We start from the raw sequence: 17,255 nt of genomic DNA on the forward strand, positions 1-17,255 counted from the left end.
TCTCATGTTGGTTGTTCCCACTAGGAAAGGTACAGAGTTGCCCCGGTGGTACAGCACGGCAGAACGCTTCAGGTTAGATACACAGTATTGTGCGGCGAATCACAAGGCATTTCTGGTCCCGACCGTTCGGTACTGCACACAACTTACTATCAAATAAAATTCCCCTCAAGTCGTTGCAAGCTCCACTCACACCCGGGCGGAGCGGCAAGGGCTGGGCGGCTGGTAAAATGAAGTGTCCAGGAGCGACTCCTGCTGTATGCGTGAGCAGCGATTGACTTTCCTATTCGAGGAACCAACAGGTTCAACAACGCAGGCGAAGACGTATGATAATCCAGCCAAGAAAGCCTGCAATTGGACAGTGGTATTGGTCGGTCCCGCATGTCGCGATTCGTCTGTTGGGTCGCAGATTTGATAATTTTTAGCCGGCAACAACGGGGCCAGATTTGACGATTTCCTGCGGCCCACCGTTCACGGCACTTCGATTCCCCACACAGCCTTACCGGTCGTTGCTCGCTGAGCATGAAGCCAAGTTCCTCTGTTGCATATGTACTTTGACCCGGACACGACGCCATGTCCAACTTTAGCCTGGTCGAGCCACCTTACAAGCGATTTCCAAGATTCGCCGGATGTGCGAGCTCACGTTTGCGAAACAGGCCGGTCTCTTTCTTCGGCCCGCTGTTCATTGACGAGATGTGCCAGTGACACACAGCGTTGGTCGTATGTCGCAGCAGCTCAGGCGATGAATGGACGGTGGCTTGGGCTTTTCACCAACGAACATCATTCTAGGCGACAAAGCCGCTGGGGGTGGGGGGTGGCGTTTTCAAGGTTCACACGGTGATGGGGCTACTGTGTTTAGGAATGCATGGGGCTCTGCGGCACAGCCAGCTGAGCTCGAGCCCGCGGAGCATGATCACAGAAGCTTGGCTGGGGACAGCCGCGGGCTACCTGTTGCTGGCTCTCTGACGGATCGAAATTGCGTTCCCGGTGGAACGAGGCAAAGAATCCTCTTCTATAGATCAGACCAAAAACCGTGGCTGCTACCGCAGCCCATGCTCTCGAGTTGTTTACGAATCTGCTTTCTATGGCGGGGACTCCTCATGCGCCATCTGTCTTTGTACCTGATATCATTTCCTTGAAATTTTGCCCGGGATGTTGATAATGTCTACTTTCTGGTTGCTCATGGGCTTCTATGCCGCCCTGACACACCAATCCGGCTTCAGCAGTCCCAACTATGTCGTGTCTTACGGACCTGGACAGTACCAGAGTAATGTGTTGTGGTACGTCGGGGAGACAAAGGAGGTCGTTTACGACATCAGCGATGTAGTAGATGGACTCGAAACATATACAATAGCACTATGGCAGCAGAGTATGGCTGGGGGTGGTGCCAACTTAGGGCCGGTGGTGAACAGTGAGCCCTCCTGGTCTTCCTGGGCTGTCAACCTCCCTCCGCTGATCATGTTATCGCACACAGGCAAAGCCGCCACAGATTCAGATCAACATTCTTTTACATGGACTGTGAACCTGTATGAGTTTGATGTCACCTGGTCCAACGTCTTCTTTTTCTGGATCTTCAATGGGTCAGCATCGGACCAGGGCAACATGGACGGACCCAATGTGTCATCGGCGTATTTCAACATCACTGCCGACGATCCACAGACCGTCTCCTCGACAACCTCCTCTGCAACCTCCACTACGAGCACTTCCACACCGGGGACATCTACACTCACCTCCGCCACCACATCCGAGTTCGCGGGCAATATTGAGCCCACGCAGACAACAGTAGACTCCGCCACCACAGCGCCTACGTCCAAGGCGGCAGATTCTGGCTCCTCTGACACAGTAAATGGCGGCGGAATATCCACCGGGGCGAGAATTGGCATTGGTGTGGGCGTCGGGCTCGTAGGCATCTCAGCAGTAGTCTGTGCTGGCATCATAGTCTGGTATAAGAGGAAGAAGCGAGGGTCCAGTCAGGAGAACACACACTACGGCGGCTTACACGAGCTACCGACCAGGGGTGAGAGGCAACCATCTCCGAAAGGTTGGCATATGTCCCAGACATCGTCGACATACGATTCCCTGCCGAGTTATGGGTACGGGAGTGGCGGCCGCTCAGATCCGGGAGGTCTGGCTCCTCAGGCAATCAACCATGGACACCCTGCTGAGCTGAATTCAGGTCGAGGGTGGCCTGTTGAACTGGACGGGCATGAAAGGGATCAATCTAGCCCTCGAGCTAGATGAGGCACCGCATGCCTAAATGCCTGCATAGAAGGTAATCCAAAATGCCTAGTAATATATCCATGTGCAAGGGGTTTTATTTTTAATCCCTATATATGTAAAATGTATAGAGTGCCTTTATGTGGTTTCGCTTCTATTCCGTATACGTCCGAAGGCATCATGTACAAGGCGCCTTCACACAGTGGTAAACGCTCAAGACTTGCCTCCCTGTGGCTGTGGCTATGGCCTTCATTCCAATCATGAAATCAAAATTATGGACTATGTCTGCATTTGTGTTCGTTGAATTCCTCTGCCAAGCCGGCGCAGCAATGATTGTCCTAAAACAATAGATACCAGTTGACTATTTTGTAAAGCTGCACATTTATTTTGCTATACAAGTATTTAAACACTGACTATTCAAACTTCCATAAACCCGTCACAAGATAGTTATAAATGACAACTTCCCTTGACCCAAATCGTGCATTTATGAGCGATAAACCCCCAAAGCTGTCCGGCAACTCCTGGAATTCCCAACATCCACATCACACCCCCTTACATCTCAGCTGGATCAACATCAGATTTTGACCCTTACTTTCTCTCAACATATGCCATGAGAAAAGACCAACAAGAAAAATCTGATATCATACTCCCAAGCCATCTGCGATAAGACTTAGTCGTCCTCTCCGCCGCCGGCGACCTTGCTCAGCGGCGGACATGTACCAGCCTTCCGCTGCGCAAGCATCAGATCGGTGATGTCTTCCTTGACCTTGGGATCCTTGGCGCTGAGGCGATAGAGTTTGGTGACCGATGTGCTCTTGCAGATTATGGGGTACTCGTGCTGAGCCCAGTGCGATGTAGCCCTATTCCCCCAGTCGACACCCTTGCTCCCGTCTTTGCCGGGCATCATGATATAGATTTCGTTCTAAACTGCAGCTGCCAAGCCCGCCAGCGCCTGGCTACACGAGTCCCAGAAACTATGATCAGCAGTCTCCTGGACCTCTGCTTTCTGTGTCTTGAACTTGTCCAGGAAGGCCTCGTGGTCCTTTGGCCACGGCTGCTTGAAAACACCACGCATGACCTCGTAGCCAGCCAGGTACGCATAGTTCTGTTTGTCTGTGACCGCCTTCTTAGCTTGAAGGCCGCACCCAGACCAGAAGAGGGCCTTCTTTGCCTTGGCGGGATCCATCAGGGCTTTACATCCTTCCACAGTCATGTAAGGAGGGACCGGCTCTGGCTTTGTAGGCGTGGTGTTTCCGGAGGTCTTTGGCGATGTCTTTGGGGAAGTTGGTGGGGTAGTCGGTGCTGCACCGGCTGACGCGAGAAGCAGGCTGAGGGCAAAGTAGAGGAAGAGCATATTGAAGCTGTCGGGGGATAGGTATTGAGGAGAAAAACAAGAAATTTGTTATGAAGTCCAGCTTCAAGAACTATGGAAAAGGTGAATGATCGGAACTACTGTGCAATGTGAGAATGTGATGCTGTTGCTCAACTGGCTCAGATGGCGAGGTCTCTTGACTCTTATATAATTCTCGAATTCATTTCGTTCCAAGGTTTAACGTACATGGCTCATCAACACTATCTGGCTGGCCTTTGGTGACCTACTACAGTAAGACGAACCACTCGTTGTTTGTTAACGTCCAATTTACAGTATAGGTCTCGTTCGAAACAGCCTGGACCTACTCCTGAGACCATATGAGAGCCGGAAAACACGTGGAACCGGCTCGCCGTCCAGCATACTGAACCAGAGGGTTGGCTGGGAAGCTACAAACGGGAGGTCAATTCACGGGGACCAGTACACGAAAGGCCAGGACAATCCCACAAGGCCCCGTTGGGATGGATGAGAATGTGGTTGTTGAATAAACATGGTACGACTGCTTGCGGTTCACATTGGCTTGCAAGGTTTTTGGTGAGAAATGGAGCTATATCTGACGGGTCAGCTGTATCCCAGTGAGCCGATCTGGGCTAGATTACGGCCACTATCACGCGTTTCCATGACAAGCGATGCTGACGGACGTGATCCTCCGCTAAGCTGAAGTACAAGGCAGGTGGACGGACAACTACTAAAACTCTCGGTCAATAGCCGAACATGACCCTGACGAAAACAACCATCAGGATTGGGAGGCTGATTACTTGATCCATCTATCACCTGAGGCCTGGGGACCCATTGCTGTTAATAAACGCTTTGCGGCCCTTTGCGGGTCCTTGGGGGTTGGTTCACTCCCACAGATATGGCCCCCAATTCTCATCTGTCTGTTTCAGGTTTTGCCCCCCTCTGCGATGTTGGTTTCTTCGCCTACTACAAATAAGCCAACAGATTGGAATTTTATCCTTCCTTCTCGTTAAATCACATGCACTTCCTGTTTTCGCGAGGCTTTGCAACACCTTTTGTTACGGCACCCAGTTTTGTGTGGATCTTCATAAACGCCACGGCACCGCCAGTGGCCCATACATAGCCTTCCAGTCCTCTCCCGAGGTCCTCTTTGCCCAACCACAAGTTCTCACAACCCAAGTCTTCCCACTCATTCGTCTTTTAAAATCCTCCTGCACCTCTCAGTATTCCACGTATCAGTGACGAGAGCTGTGCGACACCATGTCTTCGAACGAACCACCCAACTCGCTCGCGGAATCCATCACACGCGCAGCTCGTGAAGACAGAGTCCAAGACCTGCAAAGCCTCCTCGAGAAATGGGAGTCTCCGGACCGAGCGCCGCTCCAGCGAGCACTCAGCGCAGCGCTCCAACACGGCCACGTCGGGCCGGCAGACCTGCTCCTAGACCGCGGGTGCCACTGCGGCTTCCGAGAGACACAGGCCGCACTAAAGGGAGGCCACAAGGTCGCGGTATTCGAATGCATGCTCCGGCACGGGTGGGACATCGACTTCAGCCTCGACCACCGCGGCGACGCGCTGGTGTGCTCGCTGCTCTTCGCAGCCACGCCCGACCTCCCCCGGTGGCTCCTCGAGCACGGCGCGGACCCCAACGCCAACCCCCGGAGCGACCCCGTGTGCTCGACCGCGCTCGAGGCCGCGTGTTCCAGGCCCAGCATCATCCCGGCCGATATCGTCAGCCTCCTGCTGGAGCGCGGGGCGGTGGGCAGTCTTGCGGGGCTGGTGGCCGCGTGGAATGGCAACGTGGAGGCGCTGCGTGTGCTCCTGGACGAGGGGGGAGAGGTGTTCGGCATTGATGCGATCCCCGAGGCGGAGAATCCAGACTGGGCGCTGAAGGAGGAGTGGGGCACGCCCCTACACGGTGCTGCTGCCAAGGGCGAGGTGGCATGCGTCGAGTTCCTTCTGAGTAGAGGCGCCAGGACCGATATCAGAAACGGCGCTGGCTTGACTCCGGAGCAGACTGCAGAGTATTTTGAGCACAAGGAGTGTGCGGATTCTCTTAGGAAGTCTTCATCAGCATAAGCATAGCACTCACTACGACGAGGTGCGAAAGAGAGATTTAGACGGAAGTATGTCCGAGGACAGTACGCCATGTAGAGACTGACACATACCTGGAAGAGTCTGCTGGTGCCCTGGCTGCTTGCGACGCTGTGGTGTTTCGATGGAGCCCGCGCTTGAAAATCTCTGGCACAACTTCTCATTACTGTCGCTTGTGCCAGGCCTGATCCTGAAGATTTGAACGTAATCTTACACTGCCCTCTGAACACCTTGAAGTACAAAGGCCACAGACGAGTCGGCTGCGCTTAAGTGGCGGCGGCGGAATTGTTTGACAAGTATTATATCTTCCGAATGATATATCTATGTAGTTACGCCTGCACATCTCCAGAAAGTCGAACTACGCACCGCCTATTATAGGCAGACGGGAAAGGAGCTGAAGAAAATACGAATACAATGACACACTTATTAGAAGGGCAGCATCACATGCGTATAGTCATAACACAAAGCATACACACACACCACAAGAGACAGCCTCCCATCAGGACAAATACTTATAATTACGTCACACCGTTTTACACTAGCGCCATAGTCCCATGTCTTTCCTTTCCTTTCCCTTCCTTTCCCCTTCCTTAACCCCTTGTCTCGAAACAAACATGAAGCCAAGAAGTATAAGAATATATGAGGTCCCAGCAAAAGATGACAGAAAAAAAATAGCAATGCTTATTATGTGAGAATGATATCAACCCAAATCAGCCCCGGCCCCCGCGTCCACACAAGTCCCCCCCCCCCCCCAAAAAAAAAAAATCTGCAGTAGACACCTGGAATTGCAAGCACAACACGATTGATTGATGATTGAAGCAAGAGGGAGGGGGGGAAACAGTGAATAAATGCAAAATCTGCACGCCCTCGGCGTGCTTGGTATCATTGATTTGGGTGATGATGTGCGTTTTACCCTTCCGAGTCCCTCTCTCTTCCAATTTGATCTGGTCAAGCCGAAATGTCGAAACAAGTCGCTTCGCCGCCACCACTCGCTTCCACAGCAGTCCTACTACCTGCCCCGGTCGGCTTCAGCCCTTCACGTCCGCCATCAAATACCTCCTCCACCACTGAAGGTGCCTCCCCACCCAGTAGCTCCGCTGACCCTTATCAGCTCGGGTTGTCATGCAGCAGAAGAATCAACATTGAAGGTCCACGAAGAAAAAGAAAAAAGGTATCTATAGTCATGAAAAGAACGGTTTGTCGGGGAATCTCCCGAGGAGAGCTGGTATATGGGGTATAAAGGAGTGTGTGGTATCAAGATAGATATCTCATCCAAGAGAAGAAAGAAAAGAACCAGGGGAAAAGCATCCGTCATCCATCATGAAAAACAAACGGAAAGTCGTTGTATGCTGAAAGCAACCCAGTCACTGTTATAAAAAGACTCAGTGAAGAAGATCAAACGCTGTGCGGCCAACGCTGGCGGTGGTATAAGATCGCTTGCAGACTCGAGCGATTCCCAATGCAGTTGTGCTAGGAAGATGGCGATGCGAATGTCTTGGATGCCAGTGGCTCGACTCGAGGAAAGGTTGGACCTGTACGCTGTCTCTATTTGTGCGATCCGTCTGACTGGGATGGTTATGAGAGCCTGAGTCGCCAGTCTTCGTTGGTCTGTGTTTTTGGTATCGATGTGGTCATGTTGAACATCCCGATTCCCGTGCGCCAGTGAAATGCCGTAAGAAAAAATTATAGGGTAAAGATAAGGTGAGCTTCATATCCCGGAGATGGCCAGTTCTGCGGGTTCTGGGCGACGTGCACCCGGTTGTTGATGGTGGGAAAAGGGTCAGATACCCGTGATGGGATTCCGCTGCGGCAATGCGCGGTTCCGCCGCGGGCTCATCGAGGTCTCCTGGTACTTGTTCGTCCGCTTCAGGCGTGCCCTCCCACCATGGCGTGCTGCGGTGGGAAGCCGTGGTGAAAGAGGACCTATAGGTGTCAGACTCCCACCAGCTTCTTCTGCCGGTGCCGTAGGACGATCTACAGGAAGGCGGAGTATGTGGTGAGGATTCAATGGCCGTGGGATGGTTATTCTAAGCCATGTCACCCACGCAGAAGAGCTCTATCTCTCCCATACCACCACTGTACATGCTGCGGATGTTCTCGCGCCAGTCGGAGAAGGCGATTTGGATGTCCTCGTCACTCTCGATGTTGACGAAGTCGCCGTCCTCGTCGCGGTATCGCAACCTCAGATTTCCCTTACCAATGCTGGAGTTGGTGAACCGCGAGAGCTTGGCATCGATGCGGTCGGTCAGGCTCTGATACGTGATGTTGAAGGCGGCCACGAGGGTGACGTAGTTTCCGGTATCGCAGTTGACCTTGACCTTGAGCTGCGACTGGAAGGGCGCGTCATTCGGGTTGGGGCTGGCCAAGGGGTTCGAGGTGGGAGGGGCACCGGCGGTGTTTAGTCCTGGGGTCACTGTCCTTGATGAGTCGAGATTCAACGGTGCAGGCATGAGGCCATTTTTAATGGGGCCAGGGGTAAGCTGACGGTGAACAGGCTGGGCTGGGAACTGGGCCATTTGGCCTCCCCCGCCATACTGCTGCTGCAGGCGATCCCTCTGGACGCCTGGACTCTGGGTGTTAGCCCGAATCGGAAGCTCTTGCCTAGGGCTGCCCGTATTGCTCCTCGGGATGTTGCCGTCATGGGCTGGATGCAGATGCGCGGGGATGCCAGGCACGGCCGGGACGCCTTGGCTGCCTCCTCTCTCGGTCCTCCTCACCGGTGGTTGTGGCTGGCCATTGATATCAGGAGTTGAATAGGACCTACTTCTTTGTTGCGCGGCGTTGGACTGCGATGGCTCCCTTGCCATGGCTGGCAGGGAAGGTCCTCGGGGGTTGCGGCCGTTCACCATTCCGTAGGCGTTCGCCGGGGAGGGTCCGTCGCGGGAAGGGGCTCGAGGCATAGCTGGGGCTGTATATCGGTTATTGTCTTCGGACCATCCGGGCTGCGGGGCTCCATTCTTGGGCAGTATGTAGCTGGAACTCGGACCAAAGAAGCTCGATGTGGTACTCGTCCTCGAGGAGGCGGGTGAATCGGCAACCGGGGAAAAGTAAGACTCTCCCCCACGTGGGCCAGGGGAATGCTGCTGCGCTCCGGTTTGCAGCGAGAGGGCCGTTGGTGGTTGTGGCATGGGGAAGCTGGGCGGGGGCTGACGGCGCACCAAGCCAGCCAGAGACATGGTGCTCTCCTGTGTTCCTGACCGTTGCCGAAGGCTCGTGCTGGAAGCAGTCCTCGGCATGGTTCCCTGCATGGGGTTATAGGATGACGCCGACGGGGGTGCGAAGTCGTCATCGTCCTCATCGTGTTCCGCGTAGGGATTCACCAAGTCTCCTCCTTGTGCCTCCATCCACCTGAAGTTCGCCGTCGACTGGTCCGGACTGGTCGCGCTCTGAGGGGCATTATCCTTCCGTTGCTTGTCGAGGCCAGTAGCCCACTTCTTCATCATCTCCTCGTTCGCGAACTTGATGACGAAGTTTTCCACGCCGGGGTCGCCCTTCCACCAGATCTGCACAGTATACGATCCTGGGAACGTCAGTCTAAGAACTGTGCGCATTGGAATGCAAGTCTGTAGGAGAGAAGCGAGTTAGTATCTGCTTACCAGGCTTTGAGAAACTCAACACTTCTGTGACGTTCGTCATGAATATACGTCCCTTGAGCTGCAGCTTGTTGTTCTTGTTTCGCATCTTCGGCTGCGTTGACCGCGTCTTGTCCTTCTTGTCCTTGCTCTTGTTTGGCGTGATTTCCTTGCAGCACAGTAATATGCACTCGAAAAGGTAGATCTCATAGTCCTTCTCCTGTTCAGTCTTGCCCGTGATGACAGTGTACACGCCATGGAGCAGGAGCTTTCCGAAGTGCTCCACCCGGTGGTTCTTCCAGTCGTCGACGCGGCCAACCAGTTCCTCCAGTGCTTCGTCTAGTAGGTCTCGATCGACGGCCTCGTTTGCTTTCTTCAGGACACGTTCAGCAGCATCGATACCTGCCGCCAGGTCCTGTTTGATGGTCTCGTCTTCGCTCTTCTTCATCAAATCCTGCGAGAGACAAGTCAGACAACACAGAGGCACAGAGAGGGTGTGGCAAAACGAACCTTTAGCAGCAGTGGGTACTTCACAAGTCGCTGCATGGGTTTAAGCAGAAAACCATCCAGGGTATTATAATCACATGCCACGGGGTGTTGGATGGTTTGGATCTTGTCAAAAACCTGGCTCGCTATTTGAGCTGCTTTCCTCTGGTTGGCGATAAAAGGCTGGTACGTAGCATTAAATGAATCTTCGTAGGCCATGAACGGGCTACCCCATTCTTGCCGAAGCTCGGGCATAGAGTTGGTCGTCTCGACGCGGATCAGGAATCGGCGCTGGAAGTCGAGAATGGAGTTGATGTTCAGGAAAATCGAGTGGGCAACGTCACCACTGATGGCGCCCTTCTGCTCAAGTGCCTTCTTCAAATCGTGCAAGTTTTCCAAGTCCTGCACATATTTGCGCTCGGTATCGACAAGCTCGCGGATAATGTGGTCACGGTAGGTCATTTTCGGAACGCCCGCCGCGGGCGACGCTTCGATATCGCCGTACGGGGCTTGTGGTTGCCTCAGGAGGCCTCTCTGCTGTGCGATGTCGAGGACCATGTTGATGACAGTCAAAACCTAGATGCGGGTTAGATGATGAGGGTACCGGGCCAACGCCCAAGCCTTGTCTCGCCGTCTTACCTTGCTGAATCCCGAGGTATCAGTGCCCAGCAAATCGGCGACAATGAACATCTCCTGGGGTGGTATCTTCAGCTCCTTTGAGCATCCCTGCACAAACTTGGCGATCGCAAGCTTCCCCTTCTTCGCGTCGGTCGCACTCGGCACATTCACGACAAGAGGCTCGTCGGGATCGGTGGCATTGTAAATGGCCAGGAGGGGGAGACCTGTCCTAAGCAGGCCCCAGAGACCTTCGACGGGTCCGCCAGCATCCCCACCTTCCTGTTCCCTCTCCTCGAGCTGAGCCATGTATTCATCGAAGCCGGGAGCGAGGGCCAGGCGATTCTTTATGGCGACACATATCTGGTAAAGCGAGCGCGAGGCGTCTGCTTTCTGGTTGATGATGTTTGTGGTAGCTACGACCTGGCCGCTGATGGGCGGCTGGGCGATGGTGCTCGCAGTTGCCAGCGAGCTAAGGCTCGCAGTTGAAGGATAGACGGTCGAGCCTGAAAGCTGGCTCGCCCGTGGCGCGCTGCTCATACTCATTTTGGCTAATCTCGCTACGCCGTCAGTCGAGTGTTGGAAGACGGGAGCCGTACTGGTTCTTAGTAGAGGAGCATGTGATGCCATTACAACCTACTCCATGAACTTGATTGCGTGTGTGGTGTAGTCGACCTGGGGGGGTTGGGCTCCTGGGCCTGGGGCTTGGGACAGCGAAGCCCGCAAGCGAAGGGTCGAGGGGGATGAAGGGGGGGGAGGGGTCCGCTGATGAGTGAGCTGGGTTTTGTGTCGGGTCCAGCAGGAGTGAGGGGCCAGAAGGCGGTGGTTTTGGTGACGAAGAAAAGGGATGCAGTCGAAGAATGTAGACAGACAACAGACGGACGGGCAGACGGACAGACAGGAGAGGAATCCGCGCGCGCGAGCGATGGCTAGCAGGACGCGGGGTCCAAGCTGACTCAGTTGGCGGGCCGTAGGCGAGGCCGGGCGAGTTTGTGAAAAATGACCTTGACCGAGGCCAGACCAGACAAAGATGTGACTGAGTGACTGGCTGTCTGGAGCCTCGGAATCGGTGGTGCCTGGGGGGACTGGGGGTGGCTTCGGACAATGCTCCGTGTGGTCGATGCGCTGGTGGCCGGTCGAGAGTGATGCAGCGACGGCGACGGCGACGGCGACAGGAGGCAGGAGCAGGCAGGCAGGTGAATGCGAATGCCCGACCGAAAGTGGCGAGAGGATGGGAAGGGGCCCGATATGGGGCCGGCGTGGAGTGGTGAAAGCGAGAATGTATTGTTCCTGTCCTCTCTGGGTTGCGTCTCTTTCAAGGGCCCATCAATGAACCCAGGATCCGTCCCTCCGTCTCAGGTGTGGAGCCGTCTCCAGTGCGTGCCGGTGAGGGATAGAGGAGGGGCGGGGGGTTGGCAGCCGATAGACTGGCTGCTGAGTGCTTGCGTGCGCGAGGGTCGCCGTGGCGAGGGTGGCGATGGGCAGACCAAGTGAATGGCTCTCTGGTATCGTGCAGTCGTGATGCGAAAGACGAAATGGACGCTGTCTGAGGTGAGAAGTGGACGTTTCGAGGGGCGCAGATTTGGGGTGTTGAGTCGACTTGAAACAGGCCGTCGTGGGAATGGCCGTTCTGGGCAGTTGGCAGTTTGCAGCAGTTGGGTGGATGGGGTGGATGGGTGGGTGGAGGATGTGCGGGCGACCAGGGCGACAAGGACAGACTCCCTGCACACTGTCGATTGATTGCTGCGCGATGGGGGCACGCAGGCGGGCGGCGACACGGTACGGGCAGCTGTACGGTACAGTACGGTACGGTACAGTATAGTGCAGTGCAGTGCAGTGGTTGTTCACTCGAAGTCGATGCCAGATCGAATTGATGGGCGACGATCAATCGAGGAGGAGACCCGCTCGGTTCAGCTGGCGGCGAACTTGTCAGGCTTGTCAGGCTTGCTTGTCTTGCCTCGTGGATGGTCAAACGGCGAGTCGGACGGACTGATGGAGGGGGGGGGGCCAGTTTTGGGGAAGAAAAAGGAGACTTGCTTCCTTTTCCTTCCTTGCCCTTGCCCTTTCCCTTGTGTGTCTTGCCGTTGCCCAGCTTTTTGCCTGCCTTGTCTTGGCTTTTTGGCTTTCGATTTGTAGCGGGCAGCGGGCAGGTGCAGGGGGTAGGGGTGGTTGTGCGGCTGCACTGTGCCCTCTGCGTGCCTCTCTCTCTCTTTCTTTCTTTGCAGGTCGCTGCTGCTCTACAGTACGGAGTCGGAGTGCTACGGAGTGCTACGGTGGTGTGCTGTGGTGATACTGTGGCTTTTGGTGGGCAGCACGCGGGAGGAAGGCATGAACGACCGGACCGGCAATGGGCAGCATGGGACATTGGGCATTGGGCATTCACACGATCTTTGGGAAGGGGAAGGTGCGCGCGCGAGTCGTTGAGCGGCAGCAGCTGGTCCTTGTGTCGAATCAGGCCGGCTGACAAGGAGGTGCAGTGTATCAGCTGCCCATACTGGCGGCTACTGCATCCTGTTAAGGGGCCACCACCCCACCCCTCCCGTCCTGCCGTCCCAAGGGTACCGGGTACTTGGGTACGTACCTGCGCAGGTACTTGCCAGCTTGGTTTGCAAACACAGTACAGTCTGCCGTAAGCTTGTGCTGCCTGTGCTGCTCGTACATACTCCGCAGACTTGGCTCCGTGGCTGCAGATTGTATTTATGCACCCTATATCCATCCAATATTGTGTTGCGTGTGTGTGGTGGTGGCATGTCAGTCATCGATCAGTATGGCGCGACGGCACACGACACACAGTACCGTGTACCGACAAGCACACTCCCAGCACGCCCAGCTGGGCGGAACAGTCTGGGAGAACTCCCCGGTTGGGACCCAGCAATTGAAGAAGCTGGCCTGTCCTGGATGCCCAGGTGGAGACATATGGTACCAGGTATGGGATGCCAGTAGATACTGTGGCATGCATGGAACTGGGCTGACTGGCAAGACAGGCAAGCAGGCAAGACGATAAGAGCCCAAGGGTCCATCCATCCATCCATCCTGCCGGACAAATGTCAGGTCAGCCTCATGGACCCGTTGGGCGTCGTCCCATTGGCATTGCGGCATGTGCATATGGGCTGCATGGACATTACTCTCCAACAAGTCTGGCCTCGGTCTGGCTTAATCGGAAGACAATGGGCACGGAGCTGGTTGAAAGGCCGGCCCGAGAGTCGATGATGCCCACCAACGGTAGCCTGCATTTGTGTCGACCACACATATCTGGACCGTCCGACCCGTATCTCGATCCGATGAATGATGGGTGGACGGACGGACGAGTGAATCAATGCCGGACACCACGCACGCACATTCTCACACTTACAGTCAGGACAGTCAGTCTCTCGCTCACCCTCGCCCAACACAACATGCCGATGGGCCAGAACAGTCTGAACCTCTTACCACCGACACTAGACCAGGTCAAGTTATCTATGCTATTGCCAGCTATCTCCAGCAATCAACCAACCGAGGAACTCCGACTCCATGTCCCCTGCCAGCAAGACATTTATTTGATTTATTTGCATTGGCCCCAAGGATGAACTCACAATTAATTAGCCTTCTCACCTTATTAACCCGCCACGTGTCTAGCACAGTCTCTGCCTGCCTGGCGGTCCTGTGTTGGCGTCAATCGTCCATCTATCTCCATCTACCTCCTCAGCTCCTCTATTGCCCTTCAGTCCTTACATATGCCAGATATATGGGCTCTTTGCGTGATGGCCAGATGGCATGGAGGTGTGGATTTGTAACCTTGCTGCTCCTGCCTCTTCCAGCTCCCCGTCGTTTCAAATCCCCCTCTGCTCGCTCGCACTATCCCCAATCCAGCCTCGATCCCGCCCACCAGGCAAGGGTCCTGCCCTCCACACCTAACCCCCTCCTCGCCTTGGCCCCTTTCCATCGAGCCGGAGAAAGCCCATTTCCAACTGATCGGCCCAGGCTGCCACGAGTCCCCACGACCATCAATCAGAAGGATTCCAAACCATGCCGCTTCCAACCTCCTGTTGGGGTCAAGACCACGAAAGAGAAGCGCGCCTTGGCCCTGCTGGCCCTGCCGGACCTGCATGCTTCTCCTGCTTCTAGAATCAATCTAGAAAGATTGGGAGACGATCCTGATCTCGATCCCGACTAACAAAGCAAAGTCCCTCTCCGTCGGCCTCGTCGTTGTCGTCGCTAGATTGCCCAACTGCGGTAATCTGCTGTTATACCGCTGGCACGGTGCTCGCTCCCCTCTGTCATGCTGTGTCGCCTGGGAATGCGATGCGATGCGATGCGATGCGATGTGATGCGATGCTGACATGCCATGCCATGCCATGCACCACAAAGGAGCTTGCAGCAGGGTCAAGTCATCAACCTCAGCCCGTCAGCCTGTCTACCACGCCGTCGCGAAACGCCATCGCGTGTTCTCCAAGGGCGCCCGCGGCCTTGACAGCTTGACAAGCTTCACGAGCTTCCCTGCCCGAGGGCAACCAGGCTCAGCTCCCGCTGCCTGGTGACAAATGTCACCGGCGTCACCGACGTCGACTACCTGGCAGCCCTGCCAACAAAGCTGCTCATGGTTTCAATATCGGGAAATGTCTTGGCTTCCGACAGGTTGATAGCTTCCTCTTGAAACATGGGCCACCTTCGTCCCAACGCCGGCTCTGCTTCGGAAGACAGGAGTGCCCCACCCTGCCCTGCCCTCGAGTGCTTGGTGCCGTTGTCTTGTCTCCTACTACTACGCCAGCCAGCCGGGGCCCGTTCGTCGCGAACCTACACTACATACATAGGCTGGCAGTGCACTTGTCACGACACGCACCGCTTTGCCTCGACCGCTCATCCCGACTCACAGTGCTGATCTCGTCCTGCAGAAACGTGGTCAGAAAGTCTATACACGCCCACAGCACACGTGCAAGGTCGCAAGGCAGGAGGGTGTCTGTCTGCCCGACGCGACGCTGATGAGGCCTTGGGGACACAATATATACTCCGTCCTATCAGATCCGGCCTGCTCGCGTGATAAATAAGCTCCCCCGCCCTGCAACGGTGCGGACTTGCCTGTATTGTCTCGTTCGTTGAGAACAGACCTGTCAGATGCAGTCGTCATGCAGCCAGCCCCGGTAGCATCTGATACGGGGAACTCGAAGTGTGCAACGGACGCATATCGATCGCCCCGGGCGGCCGGCTGTTGCCAACAGAGGGGTAACATCTCCACACCACCTCCCCCCCCCCCCCGTGCTGCTGTTTGTGGCCAAGCGCCCGCCTTGCCTCTTTCTTGTTCCGGGCGAAGCTTTGCGCCGTGTTTGGAGTTCGTGGTTGGCACGCACGCCAGAGCAGATCTTTGCCTTTCACATCAGCGTGGCCAACGCCCAAGTCGGCGGTCTCGCGCGCTCACATGGAAGAGTCAGGCTGTCAGGCTGTCTGTCAGGCTCGGCTTCAACCGGACTCCTGGTCTCCTAATCCTTGCCTGTCTATGTCAATATTGCTGGGATGAACACACTGATATTCTCTACAGCTTTTCGTTTTTGCAAAGGCGTCAAGACCGCGGCGGCTTCCTCCCGCTGGCAATGATAGACACCCAAGTCAAGGTCCACCCCCCATCCTCCCCGTACTTCTCCACCAGATGTTTCCTGACCAGACCCTTGATCTCCTCGACCTTGGCCCTCTCAGCCCCCAAGTCCAGCCCCAATGTCGATTTCGCACAGTACTCGATCATTGTGGCGTTTGTCTTCATAAAATGCTCGGGGCTCTTGATAGGGGTTAAAGTCGCCAGCACGTCGACCTGGATATCCAGCAGACCTTGCTCGGTGAGCGCCCCGCGGACCCAGTCGACGTTGTCCCAGTGGCCATCGTCTGAGAGGCTCATTGGCATGTTGAACCTGTAACCCTGCGGGAGCAGCCTCGCTGGGAGGGAATCAAAGGCCTCGCGGACATCGCACACCCACGCGCCGTTCTGGCTGTGCCAGGTTGTGAGGCCCAAGGTCCCGCCCGGTTGGAGGAGTCTGATGCTGTCTAGTAGATGGATCAGATACGCCACAGTCAGCAATGCGCGACGGAGAGAAGATAGAATTGGAATCAAATCGAGTTGTACCTTTGATCGCGGCCATGGAATTTGGGATGGTATGATATACTATGTTGCCGACAACGTGTGTAAAGCTCTCAGAAGGGAGGCCCGAGTCCTGCGTCCGCTGTATCAGCTTCAAATGGCTCACTCACCACCACCACCTGCCCCCCCACCCCCTCACACCCGGCCAGAATCGCAACAAAAGACCAGGAAACTCACCGTAGCATCAACCACCCTCGCCTCGCAATTAACCCACCCCTCGCTCCCCATCCTCCCCCGGACAGCCTCGACCAGCGGCGCCGAAAAGTCCCCGCACACCACGCTGCTCTGCGCCCGCACCCCGGCGCCGACGGCCTCGTGCAGCAGCGGCGCCACGACGCCCAACCCGCACCCTTGCTCGAGCAGCCGGTACGGCGGCGGGCTGGTCTGTGACTGTATCAGGCCGACCTGCTCGAGCAGCTTCTTGGCCAGGGGCGGGGAGATGGACCGCATCGTCTCGATCAGGAAGGCCTGCCAGTCTTCGGCCTTGCCGTCTCCTTGGGCGGTCTGGAGGATGGTCTGCATCGCGGAGGCGGCGGTGCCGGTGGGGGGGCTCGCGGGGGCGTCTGTTGAGGGCATTTTTTTCCTCTTTGGGTTGTTGTTTGGGTGGGTGTCTTTGGCGGTGTGTGCTTGTGTGGTATTAACTACTAGTAATGCTGACAGGCTGGTGTGCGAGACGGGGGAGGGTGTCGATGGTGTGTAGGATGAGGATATTGTTGGGTTCGGTTAGTGATTGTTCTCAGGGACGTCTTGGGTTGTTCTTATATATTGGTAGTTGATCAACGGTGAGAGTGATATTATTCTAGGTAGCAGATTTTCTCCTTGTGTGAGCGTATCTGAGCAAGTA

At 55.6% G+C, this 17,255-nt stretch overlaps 5 protein-coding genes across 5 annotated transcripts; 2 read left to right on the forward strand and 3 right to left on the reverse strand.

Annotated features, from left to right (window-relative positions):
* Positions 1-1,158: 1,158 nt before the first annotated feature.
* On the forward strand, positions 1,159-2,167 carry KVR01_006199 (uncharacterized protein; the record flags this gene model as incomplete). The annotated part of the gene is made up of 2 exons (XM_044785681.1): positions 1,159-2,014; positions 2,085-2,167. The coding sequence occupies 2 exons, from the start codon at positions 1,159-1,161 to the stop codon at positions 2,165-2,167; spliced, it is 939 nt and encodes a 312-aa protein (XP_044645002.1).
* A 717-nt stretch (positions 2,168-2,884) lies between these two features.
* On the reverse strand, positions 2,885-3,568 carry KVR01_005916 (uncharacterized protein; the record flags this gene model as incomplete). Its single annotated transcript, XM_044786744.1, has 2 exons — positions 2,885-3,136; positions 3,212-3,568. 2 exons carry the CDS (start codon positions 3,566-3,568, stop codon positions 2,885-2,887), a joined length of 609 nt encoding a protein of 202 aa, XP_044644719.1.
* A 1,233-nt stretch (positions 3,569-4,801) lies between these two features.
* KVR01_006309 (uncharacterized protein) lies at positions 4,802-5,837 on the forward strand (the record flags this gene model as incomplete). The annotated part of the gene is made up of 2 exons (XM_044787952.1): positions 4,802-5,585; positions 5,818-5,837. The coding sequence occupies 2 exons, from the start codon at positions 4,802-4,804 to the stop codon at positions 5,835-5,837; spliced, it is 804 nt and encodes a 267-aa protein (XP_044645112.1).
* A 297-nt stretch (positions 5,838-6,134) lies between these two features.
* On the reverse strand, positions 6,135-12,308 carry KVR01_005976 (uncharacterized protein). The gene is made up of 5 exons (XM_044790872.1): positions 10,333-12,308; positions 9,718-10,269; positions 9,232-9,661; positions 8,121-9,155; positions 6,135-8,048 (listed from the first exon to the last, which is right to left on the reverse strand). Exons 1-5 carry the CDS (start codon positions 10,936-10,938, stop codon positions 7,663-7,665), a joined length of 3,009 nt encoding a protein of 1,002 aa, XP_044644779.1. The 5' UTR covers positions 10,939-12,308; the 3' UTR covers positions 6,135-7,662.
* A 3,533-nt stretch (positions 12,309-15,841) lies between these two features.
* On the reverse strand, positions 15,842-16,987 carry KVR01_005811 (uncharacterized protein; the record flags this gene model as incomplete). Its single annotated transcript, XM_044783513.1, has 3 exons — positions 15,842-16,317; positions 16,397-16,484; positions 16,589-16,987. 3 exons carry the CDS (start codon positions 16,985-16,987, stop codon positions 15,842-15,844), a joined length of 963 nt encoding a protein of 320 aa, XP_044644614.1.
* Positions 16,988-17,255: the final 268 nt, after the last annotated feature.

The sequence above is a fragment of the Diaporthe batatas genome (genome assembly GCF_019321695.1).
Source record: "Diaporthe batatas strain CRI 302-4 chromosome Unknown Contig00006, whole genome shotgun sequence".
Classification (NCBI taxonomy): Eukaryota; Fungi; Ascomycota; class Sordariomycetes; order Diaporthales; family Diaporthaceae; genus Diaporthe; species Diaporthe batatas.